At 31.4% G+C, this 15,371-nt stretch overlaps 5 protein-coding genes and 1 pseudogene across 5 annotated transcripts; 3 read left to right on the top strand and 3 right to left on the bottom strand.

The window, feature by feature from the left end:
* Positions 1-123: 123 nt before the first annotated feature.
* Positions 124-1,808, bottom strand: SrpRbeta (signal recognition particle receptor beta). Its single transcript, XM_031980481.2, has 4 exons — positions 1,585-1,808; positions 778-944; positions 570-709; positions 124-501 (listed from the first exon to the last, which is right to left on the bottom strand). The coding sequence occupies exons 1-4, from the start codon at positions 1,676-1,678 to the stop codon at positions 168-170; spliced, it is 735 nt and encodes a 244-aa protein (XP_031836341.1). The 5' UTR covers positions 1,679-1,808; the 3' UTR covers positions 124-167.
* Positions 1,809-2,349: 541 nt separating this feature from the next.
* crim (QVR superfamily protein crim) lies at positions 2,350-3,427 on the top strand. Its single transcript, XM_031980161.2, has 3 exons — positions 2,350-2,675; positions 2,757-2,891; positions 2,978-3,427. Exons 1-3 carry the CDS (start codon positions 2,624-2,626, stop codon positions 3,256-3,258), a joined length of 468 nt encoding a protein of 155 aa, XP_031836021.1. The 5' UTR covers positions 2,350-2,623; the 3' UTR covers positions 3,259-3,427.
* A 1,185-nt stretch (positions 3,428-4,612) lies between these two features.
* On the bottom strand, positions 4,613-5,767 carry LOC116428490 (protein lethal(2)essential for life pseudogene; annotated as a pseudogene).
* A 900-nt stretch (positions 5,768-6,667) lies between these two features.
* On the top strand, positions 6,668-7,717 carry LOC116428615 (protein lethal(2)essential for life). The gene has a single exon (XM_031980450.2). It carries the CDS (start codon positions 6,792-6,794, stop codon positions 7,374-7,376), a length of 585 nt encoding a protein of 194 aa, XP_031836310.1. The 5' UTR covers positions 6,668-6,791; the 3' UTR covers positions 7,377-7,717.
* LOC116428616 (protein lethal(2)essential for life-like) lies at positions 7,476-9,580 on the bottom strand. The gene is made up of 2 exons (XM_031980451.2): positions 9,138-9,580; positions 7,476-8,818 (listed from the first exon to the last, which is right to left on the bottom strand). Exons 1-2 carry the CDS (start codon positions 9,463-9,465, stop codon positions 8,577-8,579), a joined length of 570 nt encoding a protein of 189 aa, XP_031836311.1. The 5' UTR covers positions 9,466-9,580; the 3' UTR covers positions 7,476-8,576.
* A 3,900-nt stretch (positions 9,581-13,480) lies between these two features.
* LOC116428612 (protein lethal(2)essential for life) lies at positions 13,481-14,468 on the top strand. Its single transcript, XM_031980446.2, has one exon. The coding sequence runs from the start codon at positions 13,604-13,606 to the stop codon at positions 14,303-14,305; it is 702 nt and encodes a 233-aa protein (XP_031836306.1). The 5' UTR covers positions 13,481-13,603; the 3' UTR covers positions 14,306-14,468.
* Positions 14,469-15,371: the final 903 nt, after the last annotated feature.

Here is a 15,371-nt window from a genome sequence, read left to right as displayed (position 1 = left end):
ACAAAAACTAGCATTGTGCTATCTTAATTAAATAAATTTGTATAAAACCTCAGGTACAAGTGTATTAAAACTATCTGTCAATAAATCTTATTTATAATGGGAGAATAATAAAAGTAGTTTAGAAACTTAAAAAGAAATAATTTATTTAAAAAAACAAGTGTACATTCTTATACAATTTTTTTTAACCACGCATTTAATTGTTCAATGTCAGCTGACGTATCAGCATCCTTACTAAATGCATTGGATTCTGCAAAGTCTATTTGTGTAACCAACTGGGAAAATTCAAAATCTTTTCCTTCTTTGCCGAGAAAGGCATTTGTAGATGATGCATCTGTAGCTTCCAGCTGACTTGTTTTCGTCATACGTAACAAATTCATTTCTCTCTCTAACAAAGTTTTTATAACAGAAGAACCCTTTGCCATAGTTTGATCTTGTTTATTACATAATACGAGCACAGATTTATTTTGCATTGAAGGATCAGATAATATATTATACAAGTACCTGAAAATGGGTGGTGTTTTATTATTTACTTTGCAGGATGTGATGCCCTGCTATCTGTATATACTTACTCTGCTACATCACGAATATCCTTTTGGAAGGTTACCGAATCAATTATATAGACTAATCCTTTTGCAGATAATTTAAATTGATCAAAAAATTTATATCGTAAACGTTCGTGTCCAGGAATATCAACAAGTTTCAAGGTACGCTAAATAAATAAATGGTAATACAGGATCATATATACGCGTCTAAACAAATGTACCTATGAACACTTACATTATTAATTACAATATCTTCTGTATTCTCTTTTGCAGACGTATAAGTTTTAACAAATTTGGAACATAATAAACGTGCAAATATCAGAGTTTTACCAGAATCGCTCAAACCAGTTAAAAGTATCCTATTACCTATGGACTTTTTTCTGCGCCATATGAAAAATAACACTGAACAGATAAACAAAGCGAAGGATTATACACAGTATCATAATGCCTACACTTAGCTTACCAACATCACACAACCATATAAAGTTAAGTATATGGATATTCTGATTTAAACCAACAAAGTTCTTAAAAGATGTACCTATTTTTGTTTTATATATATAATTACGATATTATGTTTCTTGAACTCCTTGTATGTATTATTATACTTCTTCTTTTTTATCGTACATATTATGATATACATTGATTTTAAACGAATGAGTGTAATTGCTTATTGGACTTGGTAAATAATGTTAAAAGATAATATGAAATTTATGAATACTATTAAAATATACTTTATAATTTGCATATTTCAATGATGTTCCTGAATGTTATCCTCTCATATGATTCACCAATATATCTAAGACCTACCTAATTATGACTAGGAATTATATATTATGATACACAATTAGTTTCATGCGCTGTAGAAAAGAATTTACAATGCTATTTTGATCAATGTAATAATAAATAGAAGGAAAATATATTTCTTGCATAAATATCAGATTATCACTATATTGCGTATAACTTTTAATACATAAATATCATTTATTTCAAAATAATATACGAAGCATAAGGCAAACGTAACCTATAAAACTATGTACATTACCTATGGTTAAGACAATCGCTATTATAGCAACTATAATGCCCATAAATTCGGAATCTGCATAGTGATCCATTAATGGTTTTATTTCTTTTATCATGTTTACAGTAGTTGGTTAATTACAAATCACCTCGTGGTCATATGCTGACTTATTTAAAATCACAACAATGTAATCTACATATATCTTACACTCATCGTGTAAGAAAATGACATGCTACAGGAACAAAGGTGACACCTACATGTATAATCATTGACAGTTTGAGCATTTTATCACGGATGGCACCACAGTGATTCGGCATGAACTTCCACATTGGTAACATTTGTCTACCAGTTTGAGCGTTTTGCCACGGATATCGCTACTAGTCAAAAGCGCAGATTTTCGGAAACAGATAATTCTTGCCGCTATGTGCATTTTATGGTATGCACAGAATGGTAAGAATTATTCATTGTATTGGAAATATTAGCTTGAAATTTTTTAATTTTAATTTGCAACCATTAACTCGACATTACTCTAAATTTATAATGTCTTATCCAGAGCAATATCGATTGCCTTGATCTGACTACGTAGAAATTACTGCAAGAGACCTAGGCAGGTACATATGTAGACACCTCTGCGTTAAGGCAAGAGTGTCGAACTGAGAATGTGTGAACTAGAAAACTCTCTAGGGTTTTTCCCCTCATAGCCTGTTCAACGAGAGTTACCCTCTCCATACCTACTTCCACCTATTATATTGATCACACATAGAACTGTTCGCCTACCAGTTTCGGACAGCTCCTAATGTAGAGATAGTAAGGGAACCCCTAATCGAGAGTTACTAGTTTGAGGGGAGGCAATTTGTCACCTCTGATCTAGAGTTAAATGAATCAAATAAACTTGGTGTATTATGTAAAAGTGCATAAGTTGGCATTAGGTGTGTCATTCATGTAGCACGAAAAGTATTTGTAATTGTTTTGTTACATTTTCAAATTGTTCCCACAGTATTATATTTATCAATTTCATTTATATTAAATATATTTGAAGTTACCATTATTTTTATAAGTGAAAATGTGTAAAGCAATTTTTGTTATTGTCTTCTTAAGTTTATTAATTAATGAAGGTATAACAACAAATTAAATTGCTATTGTATGAAGGGTGTGGTTAATGTCAGTTTATTTTATAATTTAAATTGTATTTACAGGAAAAGGTTTATACTGCTATAGATGTAACAGTAATCACCCTGGGTGTGGCACACCTTTAAATTGGTTATGGTATTGGGGAGAGACTTGCCCGGAATATGATGATAAATGTGTAAAAATAATCGAACGAAAAGGAGGTGTGTGTTTCCACACACATTTGTGGTTGTATCTTATATATATTTATACACATTTATGATAATTTATATTATTATGTTTGTTTCAGCTGAAGTAACTATAACACGTGAATGCTTGAGCTCTGTTCGTAGCTTTAGAAAAGATATACCAGCTGATCGCTATGAAGGTTGTCGACCTGCTGCTAAAGATCTTCACTTAGGTCATTATGTGAACAATTCCATTCATCAATTAGATATCCACAGAGACTATTACGATGAAGTAACATGGTGTTTTTGTTATTTTGATCACAGATGCAATAGTGCTGGTTCTATTGCTATATCAACATTATTATTGTTTGTAGGTGTGGCAATACAACAGTATACTATATAAAATGGTTACATATCATATGATTTTTAATGCATTTTTATAAGTTTGTGCAAATTAATTTTTTTATTGTCATAATTTTCAAAAATTTAATTGGAAACAATATAAGTGTAACCTGTATATAGTGTAAATAAGCACTTACAATATAAATAATTTCATTACATAAAACCAGAAATTGATTTAAATTGTTATTCTGATATTAACAATATTTCTTCATGCAAGATGTTTTTTATATGATCTACATTTTTTTAATTGAAAGTCTGACATTGATATATGTTTATAGCGAAATAAGGATAAGCTACTAACTGTAGCTTGTGTTTAATATTTGTTCCGTCCAAAACTATCTCTTGTAATGTCAATGCGAAAGTACTAGTACTTTAATACTAAAAGTACCAAAACTCTGTTTATAACTCTACCTACAGTAACTAGTCAAATAACTAGTTATAAAATAAAGGTAAACAAGTTAAACAATAAATATTTCTTGTTGGAAACAAACGGAAGGAAAGACAAAAATTGAAAAACTAGTTAATTGGATAATATAGGAATTAATTTATGTTAAGTGAACAAAGAAAAACGGAGAATTTTAAATCAAATTTAACCGTTCGCAGTACAACTGTTAATATACAAAAATGATATTTGAAACACTGTTAGAGTTGTCTTTAGCTGTTAATTATTGATTAATATATTCGCTATTATATGGATTGAATAAAAATATATTGTAAATTTCCAATTATACAAAACTAAAGTAAACATATAATAATGGGCATATTACCTATTATATAATATGTGTTATATTAATGTACTCAGAATTAAATTTGTGTCACACAAATATAATACTGTTAGCGAATGTATTAATACGTAATGTTACTATTTATAAAAGGGTGAGCAAGAATATTGTAAGATTTATGATGAGAAACTAAAAGAATATTTTATACTTTGTAAATTTGTGAACCAATGTATTTCTGCAGTTATGATTTTAAGCACCCTTTATCATTTTACGAGAATAACTATACATATCAAGTTGCCGTCCATTGTTAAATAAGTAGAATTACTTTAAAAATTATATTACATATTATAGATTAGTTTTTATAATATTTTTGTAATCATGTATTTGTATTTAAATATTATCATAATAAATTTCTAATAAATAACATGTTCTCACTTATATTTACAAACTTTATTGCAGTTAGTTGCATAGGATTTTTCTTTAGCACTTAATTATAAACCTGTATCTATTAGAATAAAAATAACAATCTTGCCTCTACTAAAAATGAAACACAGTATATAATAAGTGTTAAAGAATTTTGGTTTGTTGAAGTGGTTGTATATTTTATAAGAAATAATATGAAATAACTACTAATTATTATACAAAATTGTATTTTTTATTACAAAACACTTTATGACAAATTAACATCAATGAGTACAATAGGTGCAGAAAATAAAGTCTTTCAAAGTTCTTTTTTAAGAATTAAATACAAAGGAGTGTTTATGTTTTTGATAATAAATGAAAATAAATGCTTCATGCTAGGTATGGAAGCACAAAATGATAATACTGTAGAGACAAAAATTGACACTTATTGATATAAGATTTCAATAAGATTCTTTAAGCTGCTTTTACAGTCTGGTCTTGACTTCTTCGTTGAACTGAATTCTTTTGCGGTGAAGCTTCCTTTTGTGTTTCTATAGGCTTCGTACTATCTTTTATTGCTGGCTTTCCTGTGACTTCGATTTGAATAACTCTTTCGTTCTTCGATTTCGGATCCAAGTCTTTTCTTGGCGCTGTGATAGTCAAAACTCCATCAGAAGAAAGACTTGATTTAAGTTCATCAATATTACATTGTTCTGGTATTAAGTATTTCCGTGAAAATTGCCTTGAGATCCAACCATGCTCATCTTGCTTTTCTTCATGCTTCCCCTCAACAATTACATTATTTCCGGAAACTGTAATAGTCATTTCTTCTGGAGCAAATTGCTGAACATCCAAGGTTACTTGGAATTTATCTTTATCAGCTTCTATTGTTGAAACTCCACTATTACGATCGGTTTTACGACTAAGACTTCTTTCATAAGGATGTCTGCGAAGACCGTGACGACGAGGTCTTAGGACTAAGACGTCAGAGTCTAATGGAGGCAATATATTAGAAATCGGTAAATCGTCAACATCTACAGGCAATCCAAAGTGTTGATCAAAAAGACTATGTGGTTTTTTCAGATCTTCCCACCAATTGGAGTATAATATCGGAAGTAGAGACATTATTTCTTTTTTCGATCAAGTTTCGATAACGGAATAAAAGACCTCAAAGTGGGCTCAGTCAATAGACTCTTTTGCTACTTTTTCAAGTAATTATTTATTTCACAGTTATTGGAATGATCACTTCTTTTCTTAAATAGTTCAGTACAAACGGTTACAGATTTATATTTCGGAAGCAAGGTTCACGGTTCTAACCTTCCTCGTAACAGCTCCTTTCGAATCTATTCGCAATGGCTGCTAAACACGAATATATGTAAGATACTATATATTCGCACGCTTTGAACGCATAGTGGGGGCTCTGGTGTTCCAGGAGCATGTAGAATATTCTGGAAGCCGTACCTTCTAGAAATAAAGATAAAAACAAAATTAATTGAGTAACATAATGATTCAAACTATAAATTTTTAATCGAAGAAAACAAATTTTATAAAATAAGAATTAAGAATTTTGTAGGAAATTGTTTTCGCGAATTTTCTATCTGTATAAAATGTGCGGGTTATACAAATGAAATATTTGCATTGCCATTCATTTTGAAATAATATAATAAATAATACATGTAAATAATAAGTGTAAGTGTTTAATAAATGCAATTCCAATTGAATTACTTCAATAAAATTCCTTTCCATCTTATTTGTATTGTTTACACGTTTTTTTTTAATTAATCATGAATTAATTTCAAGAAATAACTTTAATTCGACATTCTCCAAAAAAGTACGACTGAGTCAAAATTCATCTATATTACTCAATGAAAGATTTTGAAAAAATTTCTTTTAAGTAATGTACAATGTTTACTATTATAATATTTTCCCTCATCATTTATAACATTGAAGTTATAAAATTATACAGTAAATTGTCAACAACATTTACTAACATTTTGTATGTTATTAATTGTAATAATGGGTAATAAGATCCGGTGAATATTAAATTGACAACCAACAACAATCATCTTAGTCTCTCATAGGCCATAATGATAAAAAGTTGAGAGAAAAAATAAACGTGTGTAGACTATTTTAATAAAAATAAATGGATCTTCCTGGTAAATAATATTAGATGTATGATTTATCTACACTCATAGCTAGGGTACACGTATCCGCAGTATAAATGCTCATTCTCGAAACCTCGGGAAACGACACAGGCTGCGCGAGATACACATAAAAGCAGTCGTGGCAGCGCAGTCACCAGTATTCACGTAGCAACCGAACGGTGAACGTCGCAAGAACAAACGAGTCCTCTTTGCTTTTTGAAGCAAGCTTGTAATATCCGAGTTACATTACCAAGTTAAATTGCAAAATGTCTTTGGTACCATTGCTTTTCTCTGACTGGTGGGAGGATTTGGACCATCCGCATCGGCTGATGGATCAGAATTTCGGGTTAGGCCTCACCCCCGACCAACTTCTAAGCCCAAGCCGGTTGGAGCTGTATCTGCAACCACGAAGAAGAACTGCTAGTTACTACAGACCATGGTCCGAATTACTTCGCTCCAACGAGACCGGCAGCTCTACTGTCCAGGCGGACAAAGATAAATTCCAAGTGGTGCTCGATGTTCAACAATTCGAGCCGGAGGAGATCGATGTTAAAGTCGTCGACAAATATGTCATCGTTACGGCTAAGCACGAGGAGAAGAGGGACGAACATGGCTGGATCTCTCGTCAGTTCACCAGAAAGTACATGATTCCTGAGCAATGCGACATTGATCAGGTTTCATCGAAATTGTCATCGGACGGCGTACTCTCCATCACTGCGCCGAGGAAGGATCAACCGAAGGTGGAGAACGAGAGAGTAGTGAAGATTGAACATACCGGTAAACCGGCGATCCAACCCAAGTCGTCGGCCAAACCCAAGCAGAACGAAGAGGAGAAGGAAGAGAAGAAGTAATGAGATATCATAAAATGTTCGCTGCCATTCCTATTCTTACTTATTGTAACCATTGTTCATCTCACACTCTTTAGATACTATTTAAATTCTATCGTAGCATTTTCGCTTTATCACTAGACACATACATCAATGTTAGAAATGCATAATATGCTGTAAATCGTATTATTGTGTTCTTAGAACTTTCAATATTTAGTCATTTGATGAAATGTGCGACTACATGCATACATATGTATGTGTATGTATATACATATATATATATAATATATATATATCCTATATACCATTACATAGAATTTCAGTTTTTGTTTAACTTTGGTTAATAAAATTATCGAATTATCGAATTTTGTCGTATTTATTTTTTCTCTTTACATGCATTCTATCCCAGAATTTTCCTTATCGATCGGATAATATTGAATAAAACGATTTTTTGAATTCTTGTATTCGTTATTTAATAAATGTTTTATAATTTCAAGATACCTTAACAAACATTGTTTTATGTCGTCGATTTTGTAATTATAACTAAAATTGCACTTAATTTGTGTGCAGTATACGTAACGAAATTGCTACATTATCACATAGTTGAATAAGTTTATTCGCAGAATTCTAAGGTAGCATTTATTTCTTGTGACTCGATAAAATCATCGTTAGAACAATTATTTTGTAATTCAAATACAAGAATCAACACCCAATCATGTATTGTTTAAAATGTATACGTTTATACGCCAGCATTTAAAAATATTTAATAAAAATATTGAAATGCACATGTAAAAGTTTATTTTCTGTATTGACATGACATATCACAATTTCGATTAACGAAAACTTGAAACGAAATTGGTTATGTAATTATTAGATAATATATGTAATTATTACGTAACCAATTTCGTGTGCAATTTTCGTATTTGCAGCTTGTATCGACTATTCATAAAAATTTGTTTAAATTATCAAACAATTTAATTAAAACCAAATCTTACAATAATAAAATAGTATAATATTGGATAAAAACATAATTGCAGAAGTACGAAAAGTATAATTTCCATAATATACTATTTAACTTTATAAGAATTTATCACACAGTTCACTTATTTTTCGAATATACAATACATAAATATTTATATGTATACATAATACAAATACCGAACACTAAACTAGAAGTACAAAATACTAAACATTTAATACAAATATATAAAAATGGTCGATTTTTTATTGTCTCTGTTTTATTTTCTGAGGTTCTTCTGTTGGTGTACTGGTATGTTCGATTTTAATCGTTTTTTCTCGTTTGTTTTCAACAGCTTCTGGTTTCCTTGGTGCTGTTATGGTTAGAATGCCCTCTTGTGTCCATGTACTGGTTGCTTTTTCGGGATCACATTGGTCCGGTACTAAATATTTTCTGACAAAGTGTCTCGAAATAATGCCATGGTCATCTTGTTTATCTTCGTGCTTCCCTGTGTACGATAAAGACTGTTAATCAAATACGAGACGCAACTATTATTATACGTCTCATTGTCCCAACGAGAATGCTAATGAAAGAAATGCAGACCTCATTGGTCAATTTTAATTTTCGATATATACGTGTCATTCGTCAACACGGTTACACATAAACAATGGAAACTACAAAAACACTCAGACTTCTCTTGCCCCTGCACCCACCAGCTTAACATTCTTGTTTGAGACGCATATTTACATTTAATTAAAATAAATTTTTGTTGAACAGAATCAGTTTGAATAAAACCAGTTTCACTCAGTCGGAAACGAAACACTTACCTTCAACAACGATATAGTTGTCGATGACTTTTACATTAACTTCTTCCGGTTTAAATTGTTGCACATCAAGCGCAACGCGGAATTTGTCTTTGTCATCTTTCACGACAGACCATCCAGTTTCTTCTTCCATTTCTTTTACCATATCTACCCATTGTTGATAAAAACCACTTGGATAAAATGCGCTCGGTGATCGGTTAAATACTGTTGGGAAAAATTGTTCCGGTCGTATTGATCTGCCGAAACGTTGATCGAACAACCGATGAGGCCGATCTAATGTTTCCCACCAATGGGAGAACAGTTTTGGAATTAATGTCATTCTCGACCTCATTTTTTAAGGTTAATTGGTTGTCTAATTCAGTGTTGAGAAAAACTTGTTTCTTGACGCGCCGACGATGTTGATCGGTTGCTTGTCCTGTCTAAACTGGCAGCCACAGCCTTGCCACGCAGTTCTATATATGTATAAGCCATAGTGGGATATAAAAGCGACAGACAAAGTTGATGTATCCTGAAACTTCTTGAATCGTCTATAACCCTTTGCACTCTCAGTTACCATACGATTTGATATACCAAAATCATAAAGTCTTACATATAACATTAAGCTTCTTATTCATATTCCATGAATATGTGAAATATTGAAATAATAACTTTTTCTTCACTTATGTATATTCCCCCATTCAATTCGATTTAAAGGATACCGTCTATAACTCATTGGAAACTATTGAATATTTCTAGTGAAAGACTTCCGAGTGCAAAGGGTTAACTATTTAGAAATTATTAAAAAATTTTGTTAATTATGGAGTATTATTATGTAATATTTCCCGAATATTGACATAGAAAGTATTGCTCATTTGTTATGCTATTTCTCTAGCAAATTCTATTGAATTATGTTATTTGTCATATGCATGTTGCGTGGTTAAAATTTTCAGGTAAATTGCATCAGCTATTAGTTTAGACCCAATAATATTGCGTCAACTACGATAATACTATAGTATGTATAACAACATGATTTAATTGCTACAATATAGGTGCAATATATCTAAAAATAAAAATAGTAATCTACTTATAATGAAGAAAGTATGCATGTTATACGAGTTAAGTAATTCAATATTTAAATTAAATTAGCTGTTATGTACAGTTTCAACGAATGGTAATATATTTAGATTACATGTAAATACTTAAATTTCTTTTAAATATTTCACTGTTCTTTCGGACTTACAATAAAAGTAAAAGCCCGTGGCTTGGTGGTATTTATAGCCTGTAGTACTTTAAAACGTGGATCGTACGTTTAGCTTCGTCGCGTGAACTTGGATCGATGTGGAGTACTGAAACGTAGCAAGGGAGACACTGACCTCACCCAACGTGAAAAGTATTTCTAATGTTATACTAGATGTTGTTTTCTTATAAATATTTCGAAATTCACCAAGAGGTTAGTGGAAAGAATCAGATATTAGTTCATAATTAATACTAACGGGTTTGCAAAATAGATTATGTAGTAACAATAAAATACAAAAGAAACTCTTCTGTCTTACTTTCTAATGAATTACTTTAATATATAGATTAAAAATAGACTCTTTTGTCTAGTATTAAATGAGCGTTAAATTGTTTCGAAATGAAACGTTGTTTATATAAGAAACAGGTATTTAATAGAACTGGAACATCTGCTTCTTATGTAACTGGAGAAAAATAATGAATCATATTACATACATTCCTGGTTACAATGTAAAAGAAGGTTCAAAGTTCTTAGTCATTTGCATCTTGTGTTTGCTGGCATTCATCGGGTATTTTCTAATTTCGTATCATGTTGTGTCGCGACGTAGCTCAGCGGAACCCATGGGTCGGGATAAAAAGGTTGGTACAAGGTTACTACGCATTTCGGCGCAGCTCAATCTGTTTCGCTCAAGGTCTGCAGACAATAACGACGCCATATCTACGACGTAACTGACAACGGAGGGTAGTTGTTTACTTAATAATAAAAAGTTTCAAAAAGGTGTTGAAAATGTTTGGTAAAATAGTTTCTGAAATCTGACGATGAGAAACATTACCTCGATTATTTAGATAATGAAAAAGTTTCTTAGTCAATCAAAAATACAATTGTATTAACCCCTTGCCATATGACAACGTGTCAGATTAGTGTAGAAGATTTTAAATAAAATTTAATGAGTATAAGTATTACTAAACTCTTTTGAATTCAAATTAAACATTATTTTTCTGTTATCAATAATTATATTTTAAAGCAAACGAATACGTAGAGTTTTTCTTTTTTTTTTTTAATAAATTACAACTTAATCCATTCGCGTTCTAATATAATTTAGGTATTCTCATCATTCTAATCATTGTCAATCAATATGCATTAATAGATAAAAATCTGTATAGCACTGTACGAAGATAACATGGATTTTGTCACGTATACCTGTATGTACTCAAGTGGATATCCAAATTGTCCATTTAGATTTGAAACGCGTCTCATAAAACTTTGTTTTCGTTATAAAATGATATTTCTGTGCTTTGATATCTGTAACTCGGTTAAAAATGAAATAACACCGCGATAAGTTCTATATTTTCCATGCTATCATCTTTAAACAAATATTCACCAACTTATCCAAACTGAACGTATCGTGAACTATGTCTTGTTTCAATTATAATACTCTGTTGGAATTTGTTTCGTTTTTTATTTATAATACACAATTCAATGAGTTAGATTAGATACAATTATTAAAATGCACAGCAACTTTATTTACTCGGGTTTCTGTTTCTATTTTATATTCTGTAAATATTGAAAAAAAAATTCCAGATTTCGAAATAATATTCTGGTATTTTAATTAATTGTATTCTTCAAACACCAGGTATTACACAATCTGTTAGAATTTGTTTTGTTTTTGTATTTATAATACACAATTTAATGAATTAGATTAGATACAATTATTAAAATACACAGCAACTTTATTTATTTGAGTTTCTATTGTAAACGATGCTTTAGTTTATTTAAATATTCTGAAAATATGGAAAAGAAAATTGATTATATTTTTCAAACACTAGGTATTAAACGTTTATAATTATGACGAAGCTGATAACGACACGTCGAAATATTTGTATTACAACTAGGCAGCCACGATACGTGTGATTAATCGATCCGCGCGTTCTGGAACCTATCGAGATTGTTCGAATCTTTCGAAGAAAGAGAATCAGTAAAATATCTAATCCGATTAGCACAGAAAGTAAAAGAAAGTACACAAACTGCAACAAATGACGCTTGTAACTTAAATGTTTGTTTAGAAGATATGTTACCTATGTAAATACTCTTATTTTATAATGTTAACTTATGAAATATAAATAGATTAATAAAAAGTACATTTCTTTTAAAAATGATATACCTTTAGGTTTGTTATTATATAGTAATTCACTAAATTTTTCCTTGAAATTTCGTTCTTCATATCCTTTTACGTGTTAACATAAAAAAATAACTCTATATCTTATTTTCCTTCATTATTAATTTAAATGAGTTATTTTTCATTTAAATTATTGTATTTTCGCTTACGTATGTTTTTCGTTGACTAATGTCATCAAGTTCATAATACTATCGTTAATGTTACTTAAAGCCACCATTCACGCATATGAATAATTTCAGTGTGAAAAATCATTGTTTTTAAAAACAAACGATAGAACTCTGCATAAACATTTCGTAAAAGCGTTCAACGAAACGATAAAGAGAAGTTGTCATTCCTCTGCTATAGAGATCAAAGTAATAATAATAACAGAACTATATCGAAATGTCAATCTTCAATAGCAAGAATTTCGTTGCGTCATAAGAGATATTTTCAGAAAATTTATTTAAATTTATGAATCGAACTATTAAGTTTGTATTACCATATGTTTACGAAATATCGAAATACAAAATTCTAACTTTAAATGCCAAATAAATGTTTCAACCTGTTCATTTAAACGTGTAAAAAAATACATTAATCTTTCCATTGAAGTAACATATTTTGTAAAAAGCACATATTAGTCAAATAACAACGAAGTATGTAAAAAAAGAAAGCAAAAGATCGATTAAAAGATATTTCATCGATGCTGTACGAAGAAAATTCTAGAAACCTCGTGTTGTTCAAAAAGAGCACGTCGTCTGATGCACAATCGGTCTGAAATTCGTAAACACACCTCGAAGAAAACATGAATATTAATTATTCATGTGTTCGAAGTTAATTATCAATCGTTGAAACGACGAAAAAAAAATACGTTGATGACATTTTCGTTCATAGGCCAGCACCTCCTCGCAAGTATAATATATAGACAACGATTCAACACATTCAAACCTGCCCCACATAAATAGCGGACGCTGTAAGTAACGCTTCAGTTGCATTTGAGACACCGAAAGCAAAGAATAGAGGTGCTTATTGTGTATCTTGTTTGAACACGCGACTACCTAAGTTTCAAGTACCAAAGAAGTGTTTTCTCGAATCTATCGTTCGATGATGTCGCTGCTACCGTTGCTGTTTTCTGCCTGGTGGGCGGACTTGGAGCATCCACACCGGCTTCTGGATCAAAATTTTGGACTGGGCCTGCTCCCCGAGCAATTGCTACTTCCCAGAAGTACAGAGAGAATGCTCGCACCGTATAACAGACCGGCGCTCGAATTATATTACCGACCATTGGCTGAACTGTTACGTACTCCTGAGAGTGGTACCTCTACTATTACTGCAGACAAGGACACGTTTAAGGTTATGCTAGACGTGCAACAGTTCAAACCCGAAGAGATCAATTTGAAACTTGTGGACAGATTTATTGTTGTGGAGGCGAAACACGAAGAGAAGAGGGACGAGCATGGTTTGATTTCGAGACAGTTCATCAGGAAGTATTTGTTGCCTGAACAAGTGGACGAAGAACAGCTAACGTCGAACATTTCGTCCGATGGTATTTTGACTATTACGGCACCAATAAAGGCAACGCAAGAAAAACCGAACGAGCGGATCATCAAGATCGAAAGGACCGGTAAACCTGCCATTCGCGCTGACACGACTGCTGAGAAGTCGAAAACAACTACCGACCAAACAACCACTGGCCAAGCAGCCACTGACCAAACAGCCACTGCTACAAACGAGCCAGAAAAAACGGAGGAACAACATGAAGAAGTTACACCGAATTCACAAGAAGAACAGAACCTGAAAAAATAAGATCGAAAATGTTCCTACATATTAAAGTACATAATTGTTAATTTTTATAATTTTTTAAAGATTTTATTTGTTACGACGTTTATCTCTGAATGATGCGTGTAAGGATATTGTAAAGTTGTGTTCCATTTTTCACTATGTTTAATAAAAAAAGTTAGCGTTAAAATAGTTTCAATTATAATTCTTTCCTGTCCTGTATTCTTTGAAATTGAACCTTCTGAATGCCGCTGAAAATGTTCATATTTGTTTGTAATTGAGTTTTTGAATTTTGTATCATTTATAATAGGAAGTCGAGTGTAATTGAAGTCTGTTGTAAAAAGTTCGTACAACCAATCGAATAAACCGATTAGTAAAAGTTGTATTTAAAATTTCATTTTAAGTGAAGAATATGTTGAATTAGAAACTGTAAATTATGTTGAGCAATAAATCATTTCATTCCTCTAATTGTAATAAAAGAAATGTCAACAAGACTCCTTCTGTAATCTATGCATGCAAAACGAATTAAAACATCCGTAGTTAAGGAATCTATATCGTAAAAATACAGATAACGCTTAAAGCGACTTCTTCAGTGTTTTTTCTAAATATAGCATTTCACTTGGAGTGAATAGACAGAGGGTCGCGGTCAGATGTCTAGACGCTCGCTAGACGCTCGCTAGACACTCTGGAGCAGTGATTCTCAATCTTCATCGGCTCAATGTTCCCTTTCTGTTTCAAAATACTCTTAATGCCTATCCCGGATATTTCTTTATTTATCAGTATTAATAATAAGTTTTTTTTAAGAGAATTATGACTTTACATAGGTTACAATTATAAATGTTTAATGTATAAAAAATTGTCGCGATATCCAGTGTCCTTTTGTGTTACAAACACATAGGACTTTGTCCTGAGTCAAATTCCATCATATTTTATCATTTGCACTACAACAGATAGTGGTCATTGCACTCCTTACCCTAATTAACCCTTTGAATTCGGAAGTTTTTCACTAGAAATATTTTAGCATTTTCTGATGAGGTAAACAGGATATTTTGAAACTAACTCGAAGAGAAATCACACGTGCATTGAAGAACAA

Source organism: Nomia melanderi, chromosome 1 (genome assembly GCF_051020985.1).
Source record: "Nomia melanderi isolate GNS246 chromosome 1, iyNomMela1, whole genome shotgun sequence".
Taxonomy (NCBI): Eukaryota; Metazoa; Arthropoda; class Insecta; order Hymenoptera; family Halictidae; genus Nomia; species Nomia melanderi.
Note: the sequence above shows the minus strand (reverse complement) of the source record. Positions and strands in the feature narration are given on the sequence as shown.